Source organism: Capsicum annuum, chromosome 11 (genome assembly GCF_002878395.1).
Source record: "Capsicum annuum cultivar UCD-10X-F1 chromosome 11, UCD10Xv1.1, whole genome shotgun sequence".
Lineage (NCBI taxonomy): Eukaryota > Viridiplantae > Streptophyta > Magnoliopsida > Solanales > Solanaceae > Capsicum > Capsicum annuum.
In genome coordinates this window covers 215,744,298-215,761,972 of record NC_061121.1, presented here as the reverse complement: position 1 = coordinate 215,761,972, position 17,675 = coordinate 215,744,298, and the positions used below count along the sequence as shown (strand labels likewise).

At 32.0% G+C, this 17,675-nt stretch overlaps 2 protein-coding genes across 2 annotated transcripts; one reads left to right on the top strand and one right to left on the bottom strand.

The window, feature by feature from the left end:
- Positions 1-429: 429 nt before the first annotated feature.
- Positions 430-7,638, bottom strand: LOC107846234 (something about silencing protein 10). The gene is made up of 11 exons (XM_047400254.1): positions 7,396-7,638; positions 4,482-4,573; positions 4,275-4,344; positions 3,263-3,396; positions 2,908-3,042; positions 2,676-2,815; positions 2,063-2,120; positions 1,561-1,808; positions 1,248-1,311; positions 1,092-1,160; positions 430-999 (listed from the first exon to the last, which is right to left on the bottom strand). The coding sequence occupies exons 1-11, from the start codon at positions 7,502-7,504 to the stop codon at positions 871-873; spliced, it is 1,248 nt and encodes a 415-aa protein (XP_047256210.1). The 5' UTR covers positions 7,505-7,638; the 3' UTR covers positions 430-870.
- A 6,632-nt stretch (positions 7,639-14,270) lies between these two features.
- LOC107847815 (vicilin-like seed storage protein At2g28490) lies at positions 14,271-17,675 on the top strand (the record flags this gene model as incomplete). Its single annotated transcript, XM_016692321.2, is given in 5 exon segments — positions 14,271-14,658; positions 15,198-15,379; positions 15,490-15,570; positions 16,196-16,645; positions 17,226-17,675. Coding segments are annotated over 5 exon segments (1,488 nt in total), but the record flags the coding sequence as incomplete, so codon positions are not given.

The window sequence follows — 17,675 nt, the reverse complement described above, 5'->3', positions numbered from 1 at the left end:
TTTATCTAAGCGAAACATTGTTGATTGATTCTAACATCATGATAGAGAAACGATAAAAACATGAGTACTTTTGGGGGGAACAAGCTTAAGTGAGTCCCTTCTTTCGTAATTAATTAAGTTTTTTGAGTGAATATTTTTCATAAACGCTTTTTAAACTTGAATTTGCAAAGTTCTCATCTTCAAAAATTAACCAAAAACGCATTCCAGTATATGACAACAACAACAACAACAACAAACCCAGTGTATTCCCACATAGTGAGATCTGGGGAGGGTAAGATGTACTCAGTCCATACCTCTACCTCTAAAAAAGTAGAAATATTTCAATATATGACCAAACAATATTTCAAAAGTTCTGTTGATAAAAAAGGAAACTTTACTATGTCCAAACAGCTACTAAATCTCAAAAAATTGCGTGCTCGTAGGAACAAATGCAACAAATCCGAAATACTTTCATATGCAAAATCGATCTCTTGCTCATTTTTATCAGTAACCGTGATACTCGGACCAACTTAGACACGCCTCGACTAATTCCACAAGGAACTACTATGACCTTGTTCATGTGTAAAACTGCTTGTATATAGAGAAACAAAATCAATTCACATTCATCTTATACATGCCTTTCCGGTCCCATCTTCCAAGGGGGACAAAATTGGAAGGAATAAAAAAAACTCAAGGTTCGAAACTCGAGGGCCAGTGTGACACAAGGTTTGGAACGCGATGGATAATGGATATATCGCTCTACCTTTCTCCACTTAAATACTAAGGTTTTGCCTGTGGAAGTATACAAACTCAGCACGTGTGCCTAACCCACACATCACGTGACGAGCTCTTACCAGTAGACCAAAGCCCTCGGGAGGAACTAAGAACCTATCACTTAAATCGGATACTTCGACTAATGCCAGCATTAATTCCTGTAGTTTCTCCACCATAAGGACCACTTGGTTTCTTCATTTTCTGAACTTGTCCCGCCCTACGTTGCTGAGCCTTCTCATGTTTACCCTGAGAGAGAGAGATAAAGACGTGCTCGTAAACATTGGTATATCAGGAACCTGGTTCTTTCAAGCACAAGTAATTCTTCTTTAGCCGCTTACCCTGTATTTCTTCCTTGGATTTTTATCTTGCTTCTTACGATTACGTGTAAGGCCTCTGCTTTTCTCCATCTAGAAAATCAAGTAACACGATTTTAGTGAAACAGAAAGAAAAGGACATCGTGATTGCAACTGGCAGCAAAAGCTAATATGTCATACCTGGTAATTTATCTGGCGCTTCCCATCTACAAGCGTTTCTGGCGTTAACAGCGCAGCTGGGGAACTACAGTAGCAAATTATTGTGAATTAAGTGAATCAAAGTGAGCAAAATGCATGTGGATTTCGGGGTTATGCACCAATCGGAAATAGCCAAGCAGATAAGAGATGGGATGTCGTTGAAATAGAAGCAAATGCAGGACTTAGGAAGGATATTGATGGGAATATCCACGAAATCTTTCACGAGAAAGTAATTTAGCATGCTTGAATGAGCTTTGCTTTAACAATCTAATCTTAAAACAATATTGAGTCTAACCTGGAATACATCTTTTCTTTAGCAGCAAGCTTAGCTGAATGATTTTTTTCGACTTCTCTATAGAATTCCAAATCTGGATCGATTACACTGTCATCAGATGTAGCAACATCATCGTTCGCATGGTCACCAGTCTCATCTTTGAAAACATCAGAAGGTTCAACTCCAGCTCCGGCTAGAACTCTCAGTTCATGCTTTCTTCTCCTTTCTCCAATGTCATCTCGTTTTGGTAAAATCATCATCACCAGAAATTACTTTCCAAGAGAATAATACTTATCATAATATAATTATTCAATCACACTGCGTTTCTACGATCTTTTGGCATTCTAAGGTACACACACACTTGTCCAACCACTTCGCCTCAATAAAGCCATTGATAACAATGTGACACAAGGCATGCACCTTCTAGGTTTCTTCTGTTGCACGATCAAAAGTCTCCCACAATGCATTATCAAAAATGTGTCATTGAGATCCAATCTCCTTATCTTCATCAGTAAGCACTTACTTTGCTTAGTATGGTGTTCAATATCCTCAAATTCGCCATCTCCATGCAGATCAGACATCTAACAGGAACAGCAGCTAACAATTAAAACTTCCTACTGAAACCTCTCACACAATACATGCCATGATCCATTTTTCAATGGTCAAATTGAGGATATTGCAGAAATGAGTCCACAAATATAATTGTCATTATTGGAGTTTGAACTGAACAACACATAAGAGTTTCCATTCTTTGTCAACTTCCACAACAAAGGTAAGGATAAGGTACTACAGTAGGTATGTAATTTTTATCAACTTCCACCACCTACAGCAGTAAAATTAAGCACATACTGTTCAGTACGAAAACATAGTCCATCACCTCCCTTTTTCTCTTCTATTTGTTTTCTTGATTATTGAGAACGTACTGATATCTATTTAAATTTAAACTTAATAAAAGATTCTAGCAAGAATCATGGCAAATGATAGTAATTGAAACTAATGTACCTTCCTTTTTCTATACTGATATTATCATGATGCTTGGTGACATTACATAACATCGTCGATAATGACAAGCAATGAAACTTAAAAGAAGCAACATTATTCCCTGAAATTAGCATATGCAAGACAGAGAAGCTCACCTATAGACAACATCCATTTGCTCTTCTTTTGTCAAAGCATTCAAATCCTTCTGCACTTCCTCATACGCAATGCCAGTTTCATTTTTGGCTTCTCCATTTATAGAAACTGCTGATCCAGGTTTCCCTTGGGCCAAAATTTCCTGCAATGTTACCCACATAAGACTGCACTTCCAACCTCCAAATATAGGAAAAGATCATCCAATGAACATAGTATAGAAATTGAATTTCTCACCTCAAATGTGAGTTCATCATCATCTTCAATACCAAAATCCTCTGCAGATAAGGATTTAGCTTTTTTCTGCTGCATTCTCAACACCTCTGCCTCCTCCTCGGCAATAAGGTCCTCATCACTCGACTCTTCAACATTCTAGAAAACAAAAATGTTCAAGTGACATCAACTATTGCATGCAAATGACGACATGATAGAAGAACTACGTTACAGGTACTGTTGAAACGGTAAGGAGAGGATACTCCTCTGACATCACGTTGTTGTTTCTAGCGCCAGTAAAGTATTGGCTTCTCCAAGCATACCGTATATAATGTCATAAAACAATAAAAGTTCAGCAAATAATTAGGTGAAATGCTACCTCCTTATTTTGGTAATAGATATTCTTTCCTCTTCCCCACAGAGGCCCCTCTTCTTTCTCCTGTTCAGCTTCATCATGCATTTGATCCTCAACCCCTCCCATAGTAGCCTTTAAATATTTCTGTGTCCTTGCAACTAAAGTAAAAAATAGGTACTCAAATTAGATACTAAAAGCTTCCACAAAGAGAAGATCCCAGGAAAGATAGCAAAAAAGAAGCAAATATTAAGAGATCAAGAACCAAAAGAAATGTAAAAGCCAGAATTGGAAGGAAACCAATCAGCTTATTAATTCAATAAATATATGAGAATGGAAAGAGTCTTCCTTCTGCCTTCTATGTGTAGTAGCTCAGTTCAGAGAAACTCAAAATTAGGAGCCACCGTAGAAATAGTAACTTAGTGGTTAGACCTACTGAGCATCGTGCTATATTACACAGTTATTGAACACACCATTAATATTTAATCTTTGACATAATTAGCATCATTTCAATAATAAAACACTAGAAACTGCATTAATTCTTCTCACCACCAGTCCACATGCATTTTCAAAAGCTTATGCGTACATTTTCACAAATAAACTGTCAAAGACTCATTATTTTAGATGTCTCTTCACAACAATTGAGATGGAGAAAAGACCAATTCATTGAATGAATTTAAAATAACGTTACGACGTGGATAGGGATTTAAAAAATTTCCATTTTTCATCCATTAAATAATATTTAAATTTAATCACTTGAGAAGTCTGTTTTAAATTGTCATGTTGCAATGAGAAGTTAAGAAGTAAAAGCTGATATATTCGTCTTCTGCTTTTTTTCCTCCCCTTTTTCTTTCCCTTTTGTTGGGAGAGGAAACTCCTAAAATAAATATTAAATCAATCTTATGCTCTATGTTGCCTTCAGAAGAATTCAAAGGGAATATCAAGAACTTCATAACAAAGAAACAGGATAGGCAATTCAACAAAAAGCATTTCATTTCAATAACAAAAAGCAGTCACAAGTTTGAATCTAATTGCATACTTTTAGCACCAAGGCCGGTAAGCATAGCATCATCAAAGTCATCATCTTCATCCTCTTCATCTTCATCCTCCTATGCAAAGGAAACAGTTCCCCAACCTTGAGAAATTAGTTGACTTGCTTTACATCAAACTAGTAGTCTAATTAGTTAATACAGATTATAAACCTTCAGTATGAAGATAAAACTTGCAAAAGAAAACCCAGTATCACCTTAAGATCATACACGGGATGCTCATTATCCTCATCGGACTCTGCAGAATCTTCAGTAACATCCAGCGGAATGATATCTCTCTTTTCATGAACTACAAATTAACCAAACAGATCAGTAACAGAAAAATTCTTTAACATAAAAAAAGAGATTTTTTTCTAACTCTCGCCCTCACCCTCGGGACAGATCAGTAACAAGAAATTTTTTAACATTAAAAAAAACATTTTTACTAATACTCGCCTTAGCCTTCGGCATCGGGCGCAGAGCTATAGCTTCGCCTACGGATTCAGAAGAACCCGATAGCTTTGTCTCAATCGCGTATTTGTATTTAAAAAGTCTATGTAATGTGTACAAATAATGTATCAAGTACCCAATAAGCTGCATTTCAAGAAATTTAGAATCTATTAACTCAAAATACTAGCTAAATCTTTATCAGTGTACTCAAATAATTAAATTTCTCATCAAGAAAAAACATTTTTTTGCGTATATCTTATTGTATCTAATGCTACAACAAAAACATAATCAGTATAATACCACAAATGGGATCTGCGGCTTTCGTATCCAATGCTAACTTAGCTAAATTCTTAGAAGAAGAAAATGAAAAATCAACTTAATAAGAATCCATAAACTCAAAATTCCCTACATCAGTGGCTCAACAAAGCACATTCTCACTTAAAAAGACCATTTTTGGCATATATCTTCTTGTATCTAATATTACAACAACAACATAATCAGTGAAATCTCACAACATCCAGCGGAATGATATCTCTCTTTTCATGAACTACAAATTAACCAAACAGATCAGTAACAGAAAAATTCTTTAACATAAAAAAAGAGATTTTTTTCTAACTCTCGCCCTCACCCTCGGGACAGATCAGTAACAAGAATTTTTTTAACATTAAAAAAAACATTTTTACTAATACTCGCCTTCGCCTTCGGCCTCGGGCGCAGAGCTATAGCTTCGCCTACGGATTCAGAAGAACCCGATAGCTTTGTCTCAATCGCGTATTTGTATTTAAAAAGTCTATGTAATGTGTACAAATAATGTATCAAGTACCCAATAAGCTGCATTTCAAGAAATTTAGAATCTATTAACTCAAAATACTAGCTAAATCTTTATCAGTGTACTCAAATAATTAAATTTCTCATCAAGAAAAAACATTTTTTTGCGTATATCTTATTGTATCTAATGCTACAACAAAAACATAATCAGTATAATACCACAAATGGGATCTGCGGCTTTCGTATCCAATGCTAACTTAGCTAAATTCTTAGAAGAAGAAAATGAAAAATCAACTTAATAAGAATCCATAAACTCAAAATTCCCTACATTAGTGGCTCAACAAAGCACATTCTCACTTAAAAAGACCATTTTTGGCATATATCTTCTTGTATCTAATATTACAACAACAACATAATCAGTGAAATCTCACAAATAGGATCTGGGAGTTTTTGTATCTAATGCTAATTTTGCTAAACTCTTAGAAGAAAAATGAAACTTAATAAGTATAATCAATGTATCAAGAACTAAGTAAGCTGCAAACTCAAAATCCCTCCATCAGTGAACTCACAAAAGTAAATTTCTCACTGAAAACACCTTTTTTGCATATATTTTCTTTTATTTAATGATATAACAAAATAATCAGTATAATCCCGCACGTGGGGTTTGCACCCAATGCTAACTTTGCTAAATTCTTAGAAGAAAATAATGAAAAATCAACTTTAATATGTATCTAATGTATCAAGAGCCCAATAAGCTGCATTTTTTTCAAATTTAAAAACCATAAACTCAAACTATTAGCTCAGTCTTTGCTCTCTCTCCATCAGTAGATCAAAAAAAGTAAATTTCTCCCTAAAAAAAACCATTTTGTGCATCTTCTCATTGTATCTAATGCTTCAAAACAACATAATAAGTCAAACCTGTGACCTGGTCACACGGTAGCAACTTTACCCGTTACTCCAATGCCACCCTTCTAGAAACTTAATATGTATAACTCAAAAACCCTCCATCAGTGAACTCAAAAAAAGTAAATTTTTCACTAAAAGAAACCATTTTTTGCACATATCTTCTTACATCTAATGCTACAACAACAACATACTCACAATAATCCCACAAATGGGGTCCGGGAGATTTTGTATCTAATGCTAACTTTGCTAAATTCTTACAAGACAACAATAACAAAACATACCCAGTATATTCCAACAGAGTGAGGTCTGGGGAGGATAAATGTACTCTATCCGTACCACTACCTCAGAGGAGAGGTGAGGTAGAGAGGCTATTTCTGATAGACCCCGGCTCAAGATGAGCTAAATTCTTACAAGAAATAATGCTACACCAACAACATATCTTCTTGTTTTTTCACTAAATTTCTCATTAAAAAAAATATTCTTTGCACATATCTTCTTGTATCTAATACTACAACAACAATATACTCAGTATAATCCCACAAATGGGTCCCGAGAGTTTTTGCATCTAATGTTAACTTTGCTAAATTCTTACAAGACAACAACAACATACCCAGTATATTCCCATTGAGTAGGGTCCGGGGAGGGTAAAGTATACGCAATCCGTACCACTACCTCAGAGGTGAGCTAGAGAGCCTATTTCCGATAGACTCCGGCTCAAGACAAGCTAAATTCTTACAAGAAATAATGCTACACCAATAACATATCTTCTTGGTTTTTTCAATAATTTCTCACTTTAAGTTACCATTTTTTGCACATATCTTCTTGTATATAATGCTACAACAACAACATACTCAGTATAATCCCACAAATGGGGTCCAGAATTTTTTGTATCTAACGCTAGCTTAGCTAAATTCTTGAAGAAAAATGAAAAAAAAAAAAAACAATATAATACTCAATAAAGAATAGTAAATAGAGTAAAAACTATATATAAAAGGGGAAAAACTTTACAGGCATCAATAGCATCATTCATCATATCATCATCTTTATTAAAAAAATCAATTTTTAATTTCTTTGAAGAGCTGTTTTCCTTCTTAAACTTCCCTGATTTCTTTCCCATTCTTCAAAATTGGAGGAATTCGAGCAAAGGGTTTATGCTAAAACACAAAAAGTTAAATTCTTTTCAAGAAAATTGATTTATTTTTTTTTTTGTATATTTAGAGGAATTGAAGCAAAGGGTTTAAGCTAAAACCCACAAACCTTGCAGCGGCTCTTTCTCTCTCTCCCTTTAATCCGACAGAAAAATGTATAAGCAAGAGAGAGGGCAAAGATGGAATACTATTTTCTAAATTGTATATTTCTTTTTCTTTTCTTTTTATAATTTTCTTTTTGTTTTGTTACTATCGATTCATATTTAGGCAAAATAATCTTCTGAACCATGTACTATGTTAATTTTGTAAGTTGAACACTTCTACTTATATATTTGTTATCTGGACCTTTGAACTTATTAAAAAATAATATTTTACACCTTTTGACCATTGATCTTGCTTATATGGCAAGGTTATGGTGACTAGGACAAAGAGAGTGTAGTCACTCGCCTGGGATGCGAGTGGATTAATTTTTGATCAATTTTATATTAAAATAATTTTTAAAATATTAAAATTTAAAAAATAAAATAAAAGAGGGTCCTTTTTTTCCCTTCATCTTTTTAAAATTAAAAATATTTTTAAAAATATAAAAATAATTTAAAAATATTTTTAAAATTTTAAAAATAAAAAAGGTCCTTTTTTCCCCTCCAACCTTTTTAATTTAAAAATATTTTTAAAAATTTAAAAATAAATTTAAAATATTTTTAAAAATTTTTAAAAATAAAAATATTTTTTCCCTCCCCACCCCATCCCGTCCCCACCCCCACACCCTACCCATCCCACCCCCAAACCCCCACCCGACCCCAACACCCGTCCAGCCCTTCCCCACCCCCACCCTACCCAGCCCTATCCCACCCCACCCCAGCCCCATCCCTACCCTCCACACCTCACCAGCCTCGTCCAGCCCCTCCCCACCCCACCCCCAGCCTCCATACCCCACCCCAACACTCTTCCATCCCCCCCCACACGTGTTCACTTTTTATTTTTTATTTTAATTTTTCCTCTCAATTCAATTCTTTTCATTTTTTTAATTAAAATTTAAATTTGAAATCTTTTTATTTTTTTGGGGATTAAAATTTAAATTTAAATTGAAAGTGAGTGATAGTGAATATTGAAAAAAAATTAGTGAATTTCGCTTGAAAAAAATTAAACTTTTTGTGAATTTGTTAAAAATATTCAAATTTAAAAATCAAAAATTTATTATGTTTGTATATATGAATTTATAGTTAAAAATTTAAAGTAGTAGGAAAAGAATTTTAATTATTTGGAATGGATTTGATGTTTAATTTGTGAGCAAAAATAAAAACATGATTATTCAAATTTTTCTACATTTATAAATTTTTCTTATTTAATTAAATTAATTTTAATATTTAATTTGTTATGTAGCATTTTAAAAATGACTTGAAATTTAATGTAATATTTTTTTAAATGACGTGGCAGATGATGTAGCAGACGTGTCAAGTATGGCGGGCGTGACAGCTGACGTGGGGGAGAGTGTGTTACACTCACCAAAAAAGGGTTTAAAATGTTGTTTTTTAGTGGGTTTAGGGGTCTAGATGACAAACATGTAAGTAGAAGTGTCCAACTTACAAAACCGACATAGTATAGGGGTCCAGAAGGTCATTTTGCCTTCATATTTATTTGTTACCTTTTTAAGTTTCATAAAACATAATTTTTATTAAATTATTTTATTTATTACTCAATTTTATTTATTTTTTATACTATATTAATATTTTAATATTTATTATTAAAAATAAAAAATGGAAACAAACAACTAATTATGTCTTAATTTTGTAAAATAATAAGTGCTAAAGAATATATATTTTTAGTAAGGACGATAATTAAGAACGGAGAAAGAATTTTATTTTTTATTTTTTATTTTTTATAAAAAGATTCAAATATGTCATTAAAGTATTATAAATGACTCATTTATGTCATACGTTAAAAGTTTCGCTCATAATTATTGTTAAAACTTTGACTCATGTATATCCCTACTCTTATAGAAAATGTTCTTTCATGCCTTTATTTTTAACAGTGATGTGATTCTGCAAAATTATTTTTGTTATGTGATCTCTTACATTAAAATAAATGATAAATTGTAGAGGTTAAAATTACAGCTTGTGGAGATTGAAAATTGTCGCTATCTGCTGAGAAAAAATAGCAAACGCTTATAACCTCTGCCAATTAAAGTTTCAAACCTCCCTACTTTTTTTTTTTTAGTGCTATTAAAAATTCATGTCATTAAATGTCAATCAATTAATAATACTTACAATCAGAATTAAGTATCATTAAGATAAAGATATTGTGTAGAAGTTGACTAGGAGAGATAAGATCAGGGGATGTCTAAAATAAGGTGAGAGTGACTTCAATGAATAAGATGTGAAAAATAAAGTTGAGATGGTTCGTACATGTGATGGTGAGAGACACAAATGATGATTTAAAGATAGATAGAGATTAAAAAAAAAATAGAACGAAGTAATTAAACAAGATATGATAGTTGCAGCTTACCGAAAACATGATTTTAGATAGAAAAATATAACAAAACGCGAATTATGGTAGAATATCATAGGCGCTTCTAGTTTTTTTTTTTTTTTTTTTTTTTTTTTTTAGATTCTCAATGCAACATAAAAGGTAAGAGTGTTGTTCATACTAGTAGGTAGGAGTGTTATCCTTACTGATAGTCCTACGCTTTGTTGTTCTTGAATTCTTTGTTACTCTATGTTCTCACCTATAGTATTGTGTTATGATAGTATTATTTTGTCATTATCTATTATTGTATTATTTATAGTCTTTCAATTTTTATCTATTTTATATTATTTCTCTAGATAATATTTTATTTTGAGTTGGAGATTTATAAAAAATATTTTTTTTAATCTTATTTTTAAAATAGTAATATAAGTTGTCCATATTCTGTTCTTTTTAAATTTTATTATATAATATAAAAATATATTGATATGTTATAACTATTGTTGATTCACTAAATAAAAATTGAACCCATTAATTAGATAGGGTGTGGGCGGACTTTAGATTAGATCATTAGTTTGGATGAGAATGAAATTTCTTCGGTCAATTTGGCTAGACTATTAGGCAGCTCAATCAATAATATTTTTCAATAAGATTGTTTAGATATTTTTCATAAAACAATTTCCAAGCATACTTATTTATTATTTATCAAAATACTACATAAACTAGAAATAATAATGTTATTATGAGTTCTTTTGGATAAAATTAAAATCTGATTAAATCAACTTTTAATTTTTTTAGGTGTTTGGTAAAATTAAAAAATTAAAAATTAATTAAAAAAGTAAAAACTGAGAAGGTGGATACCTCCAGCTTTTTACTTTTTAGAATAAAATTCTTTTAGGTTTGATCAAAATATTTATTTTTTTATTCCTTATATTTTCTTTCAATTCCAACAATACCTTGAACTTGTAGCGCTTAAATATGTGATTTTTCTTTCTTTGTCTTTTTTCCGCTTCTCTTCGTCTCTACCTTGTAATTTTCTCTTAATTTTTTTCTTTGTTTTCAGTGAATCCGTCATTATATGGAAGATTTGCTCAAAAATTTTAATGTCAAATCTATCTTGTGATAAGTTCTTCTCCATCCATTTATATATAATTATTTTTTTGAAAATGAATCGGAGAATGTTGAATGAATTCAATTGTCATGACATCCGACTTTCAGATTGCAATATTACAATTTAATACTATATTTATATAAAAAAATGTCCAAAGTTTTTCATTTTTTAATAGTTTAAAAATATAAAAAAATTATATTTATAAATTAACCTCACATAATTACATTACGTCGAAAGTGCATAATAGAAATTAGTTTTGAATTATTATTAGAATTAAAAATCATACACAATTCACCTTATTTATGATGTTAACAACTCTAATAGCATGTTTGGGGTTGCTTATTTCCCAAAATAAGCACTTATTTTGAAGTAAAAACACTTTTTTAAAAAAAGAGTGTGTTTGGTAAACTTTCAAAAGTGCTTTTAAAAATAAGTAGAAGCAGTTTTTCTCAAAAAAAAAAAAAAAAAAAAAACAAAAGCAGAAACAGAAAATTATTTTTTTATGATAAAATTATCCCTATCACACACACACACACACACATATATATATATATATATATATTATAAATAAATTTGAAAATATATATATATTATAAATAAATTTGAAAATATCATTGATGATGATGACTAAAGAATATATAAGTTATTTTATTATTATTAATGATAAAAATTGACAAATGAATCACGTTACAAGATTGTACTTTGACATCACATATAAATGTTTTCTCGAATATTTAATTTTTATTTTAAATATTTGTCATCAGGTAGTATACGTATATGAATTTGGCCACTTAATTTTAGAATTCATTTTAAAAATATTTTTTTCTCTATAAATTGATTTTAGTAATAAAAATCTACTGATAGATGTCCTTTTTGGTCATTTATCTAAAAAAAACACTTCTTGAAAAAGATTATCCAAACATAATTTGATTATCAAAAGCACTTTTCGAATGAATTTATCAAACACAAATTATTATTTTTAAAGCACTTTTTAAAAAAATCATTTTATAAAAATGATTCTCAAATAAGCAGTTTTGCAACAGTAATCCTAAACGGGCCCTAAAGATATTTAAGTCATTTTGACAAAATAAAAGTGCTTAACATCACTTATTTACTAAATATATCAATAATTTTTTTAATTTTAACACTTTTATCCAAACATTTATTTGCTTAATTTATAAATATTTATTTTAAATTTTTAATTACTTAAGTTAAAAAATTATTTTTTTTAATTATATCCAAATGGATTATATATTAAATCCACGCATAACAAAACACTCAAATATCACAAGACTACAAAATAGAAGGTATTTAGTTGGATAACAGAAATAATATGATAATTATAGATTTTAAATTTAAGTTTGTAAAGAAAAAAGAAATTTTGTCAAGTATTGCTTGAGAAAAATTTTAGTGGGAGGATTTAAGGGTGTGTTTGGTATGAAGGAAAATATTTTTTAATTTTCTTATGTTTGATTGATTTAAAGATTTTAAAAAAATATTTTTTAAATTAACTTATTTTTCTCAAATTTACGAAAAATGATTTCCCTTCAAAAAGTAAGAAAAACATTTTCTAAAACTCTTTTTCAACCTCACTTTTACATTGAAATATTCATACAACTTTCAAAATCATTCATCCCTATTCCGACCTTCAATCCCTTACCCCACCCCACCCTACCACCTCCATCCCCAAAAAAATATTTCAAACCTTTTCCTTACCTCATCCCCTATTCAAAACCCAAACCGCTACTCCCCCACCCCCCTTCCCCACTTTCAAAAAAAAATTTTATTTTATTTTTAAAAATTCAAACTTTTTCTATCCCTTCCCCCTCTCCCTCCCCCTCCCCCTTCAAAAAAAATTAATTTTTAAAAATTTATTTTTTGAAAATTTTAAAATTTTTCCTTATCCCACCTTCACTCCCTATCCTTACTCCCACCCTCTACCACCTCCATCCAAAAAATTATTTCAAATTTTTTTCTTACCCCATCTCCTAATTCGACACTCAAATATCTACTCCCTTCAAAAAAATATTTAATTTATTTTAAAGAAAATCAAACTTTTTTATTTTCCTCCGCAACCCAATCCCAACCCCACCCCACCCCTACCAATTCCTCCCCTTTTTTTCCAAAATAAATAATAATTTTTTTTTTATCCTACCCTTACTCCCCTACCCCCACCCCTACTACTCCTTTTCCCCCTAAAAAAATTAATGTTTTTAAAAAAATCAATTTTTTTTCTTACTCCGCTCTTACCATCTCTTTTGACAACCTCAACCCTACCTACCAACCCCTTCCCCCAAAAACTATTTTTTAAATTTATTTTTTTAAAAAAAATTTAAAACTTTTTTTTATTCCCCTTCTTATCCTATCGTTCTCATTATTTTTTATTAAATATATACAAATACTTCTAAAAAAATATATATTTACCTAATTTGCATAACGAACACAAGTATATACGTAAAAAATAATTTATTTTTCTAGAAAATATTTTTCCTCCTTTATATCGAACACACCCTAAAAAAGTATTTTTCAAGATTAAAAATAATTTTTAAAATGTATTTTTACTATTTAACTAAACACTAAAATATATTTTCTAAAATATATTTTTCATTTACTAACTAAATATTAGAAAATATTTTTCATCCACCAACCAAATATAATATAAGAAAACAATTAAGAAACCAACTTATTTCCAGAAAAACATTTTCTAAAAAAATATTTTTTCTGAAAAACATTTTCATTCATACCAAACACACCCTAAATTTAGTCAACCTCACTGCAAATATCTAGAATTGGGCGGATAAACTTAGAAAAGGAAAAATAGAAAGAAATTTATTTTAAAATCTAGATTTTTTATAAATTTTCTAGTAGTAAATAGATATCAAATGATTAATTGTTTTAAGAAAATGAAGATAACAAGAATAAGCTTAATTGGTGCAATATTTTAGAAAAACTCGTGTCAACATTTCCAAATTTTTGCTTGCAAAATGTGAAAGAAAAGAAGCAAAGCTACAAGAAGCATGAGTTTCGTCTTTGGCTTAAACCAAATTAATCGCACATGTCTGCACCACAATATGCCACCAAATCCATCAACTCTTGCATGCATGCCACGTGTTCCTCTAAACACCTTCACTTTGGTCTACATAAACTCCTTCAAATCACACCTTCTTAGTCTAAAGAAGCAAAAAAATAAAATAAAAATAGTCTTTGTTTTTGTAAGTGAAAAAATGGGAAGTTTTAGTAAGGTTGTGTTGATGTTGATGTTGATGTTGGTGGTGGTGGTGGCATTTGTTAGTGCTTATGATGTTGAAGAAGAAAGGGGAGAAGAAGGGGAAGGGGAAGGAGAAGGGTGGTTTTTGTTGCATGATTCAAAAGAGGTAGTAAGGACTGATGCTGGAGTTATGAGAGTTGTAAGGAGGGGTGGATTTGGTGGTAGGGGTGGGGTATCTTTGTTTCAAAGTCCAATGCATATTGGGTTTATTACTATGGAACCTAATACTCTTTTCATTCCTCATTATCTTGATTCTCATCTTACTCTCTTTGTTCGCAGAGGTAAAAGTTTTTAGCCTTTTTGGTTTTGTTCTTTTGGTTCTTGAAGATTAAGAAAGGAGCAATCTTAGCTTGTGGACTTATATGAATTGGCAAATTCTAAACTTTATTGAGAACTCACAAACTTGGTTGAAAGTGATCTGTATGAGCAATCCCACCCATCCCTAATGTATGATTCTAAAAAACAGATCTCGGAAAACATGAGATCAAGATTTGATTTCACTAATATTCATGATTTTTGCGTATGTATTTGGTATATATATATAAAAAAGTAATGGTTTTAATTGAACTTCTACATTAGTAAAACACCTCTCATTCTGTAGAGGGAAAGGATTAAAGCACATTGGGTTTATCTTACTCAATTTTACCTTGCATTTACCTAATACTGATAGGTTGTTTTTAGTGTGTAGTGTGTTTGTAACATGACAATGACAACTCCTCCTTTTGGTAATTATGTGTTGTGGATCTTGTTTTTCATGGTTCTTTTTAATTAAAACAAAAAATTGTTGGGAGAGGTGACTTGAACTTTGTTGAGGTTGCAGGGGAAACAAGAATTGGGCATATATACAAGGATGACTTCACCGAAAGGCGATTGAAGGAAGGAGATGTGTATAGTATTCGTGCAGGATCTGCTTTTTATCTTGTTAATCCAGCTGAAGGACAAAGACTTCATATCATTTGCAGTATTAGCACTTCCAGCAGCTTAGGATTGTATGGTTTTCAGGTACCCTTTTAACAATTTTTTGTGAAAGAAGTTGGATATTTGATGAAGAGTAGTTCTCTTTGGGCTGTTGAATTTGGTTGAGTTACAATTGACATTTTTCTTTTGGGCAGTCTTTCTTCATTGGTGGTGGAATCTATCCAACATCTATCCTTGGTGGATTTGACAAACTGACATTATCAACAGCATTCAATGTAAGTGATGACAATTTTAAAGTAAAGTTTACTGTCTCTGGTTCATATATTTAAAAATTCACTAAAGAAATATAGGCATAATACATAGACATTTTACTTTGCCAATTAAAAATAAATTGGCAAAATACATAGATAGACCTTTTTAACTTGATCTCAACCGACAATTAAGACACTCAATTCAATTGCCAATGCACGTTTAGACACCTATAATGTACCACATAAATTTTGAAATTATCTAAATGATCATTATTTTGTGACAATTGAACACTCAATTGCCAATGCACGTTTAGACACCTAATGTGCCACTTAAATTTTGAAATTATCTAAATGATCATTCTTTTGTAAATTTTGCAAGTCGGAGTGTTCAACTGACACAATGGGGAAGAGTTGAGGTGTTTTGTTGTGCATTTTCAAAGTTGGTTGGATTGTTTAGTTGCCACTTAAGGTCAAGCAGACGTAACTAGTCGATCTATCTTTACTGGCTTCACTGAATACTAACAGATATGAAAAGCCATCCTTAATATAGTGCGGTTCGATTTTAACAACTTTTAAGTAGATGTTTCATGCTAGTAGATTGATCAAAGGAATAAAAGTAGTTAATTTCATAATGTGTTACAAATGACAGGTATCGTCAGAAGAAGTGGGTGAGATCTTGACAAGGCAATTATCAGGTGCAATTGTACCTCTGAACACTACTCATTCTCCTACACCAAGCATATGGGCAAATTTCTTGAATCTTGAGCAACACCAGAGACATGATCACCTAAAGAGAATAGTGCGTTTCGAGGAAGAAGCTAGCTTAGAAGAAGAGGAAGATGAGGAAAGGGAGCAACAACCACCATGGTCTTTGAGGAAGTTCTTGAATAGTCTTTTTGGTGATGAAGGAAACAAGAGAGACAAGAAACGAGGCGATGAAGGAAGTAGAGGCAGAGGCAAAGGTCCAGATTCTTACAACTTGTTCGATAGGAAGCCAGATTACAAGAATGATTATGGATGGAGCTTGGCCTTAGATAAGTCTGAGTATCCTCCATTGAAACACACTGACGTTGGCGTCTACCTCGTCAATCTTTCAGCGGTAACTCACCTACACCGGACAACATTATTATATAAATTATGATGTTTGATCCATGTTTATCGTTCTCACAGGGCTAACATTTTTAGCTTTACGTGTTACCACTTAACTTTATCGACTATCGGACTTTATCCACTATAGCGTATGTGACCACTATACTTCATCCGCTATTAGCTGCTGTGATCACCAAACTCTATCTACTAGCTAGGGTGTCTTTGATCACTGAGCTTTATCGATCGTGGAAGTTAAGTTGTTGCACCCTAAGTTGCAGGAAGGGAATGCAATTGTATTCTTTCCTTTGGAAAGTTATGCGAAGAAAAAGGAACAATTTTTTTGGTATGTAGATGTATATTTGAACCCCCCTTGGATAAGGGAGCTTTATGTTTAGTGGTAATGCAGTGGTCTTAAGGGTTCAAAACTTTGCTTTAAGGTCACGAGTTTGAATCCTAGACATTGTTGAGTTCCTTTAAATCATAGGCGCGCTATTTATGAATTTTGATTTTTTGTTTGATTATTATTGAACTAAGCTATACGATTGCAGTCTTTACATAGTACTACTCTATCCTACTATCCTTTCATGTAGGGAGCTATGATGACACCTCACATCAATCCAACAGCAACAGAGTACGGAGTAGTGTTGAGAGGGAGCGGCAGCATCCAGATCGTGTATCCAAATGGGACACTAGCAATGAACGCTATAGTAAATGAAGGAGACGTATTCTGGGTGCCAAGGTACTTTCCCTTCTGTCAAATTGCATCAAGAACTGGACCTTTGGAGTTCTTCGGATTCACGACGACAGCCAAGAAGAATAGGCCACAGTTCTTGGTAGGTCGGGATTCGATACTGCAAAGCATGAGAGGACCTGAATTTGCAGCTGCATTTGGTGTTAGCGAAGAGAGGTTGAGGAAGATCTTGGATGCTCAACGTGAAGCGGTAATTCTGCCATCAGCGTCGGTCGCTCCCTCAGAGCCGATGGACCCCGGGGAGGAGGAGCAAGAGGGAGAAAGAGGGGAGAAGGGAAAAGAGAAGGAG

Excerpts from the sequence above, each read along its gene's own strand:
- LOC107846234 (XM_047400254.1), bottom strand. The coding sequence starts at position 7,504 with ATGGGAAAGAAATCAGGGAAGTTTAAGAAGGAAAACAGCTCTTCAAAG. Across the intron at positions 1,161-1,247 it reads AGCGCCAGATAAATTACCAG|ATGGAGAAAAGCAGAGGCCT; the intron begins GTATGACATATT and ends TTGATTTTCTAG. Across the intron at positions 1,000-1,091 it reads ATCCAAGGAAGAAATACAGG|GGTAAACATGAGAAGGCTCA; the intron begins GTAAGCGGCTAA and ends TCTCTCTCTCAG.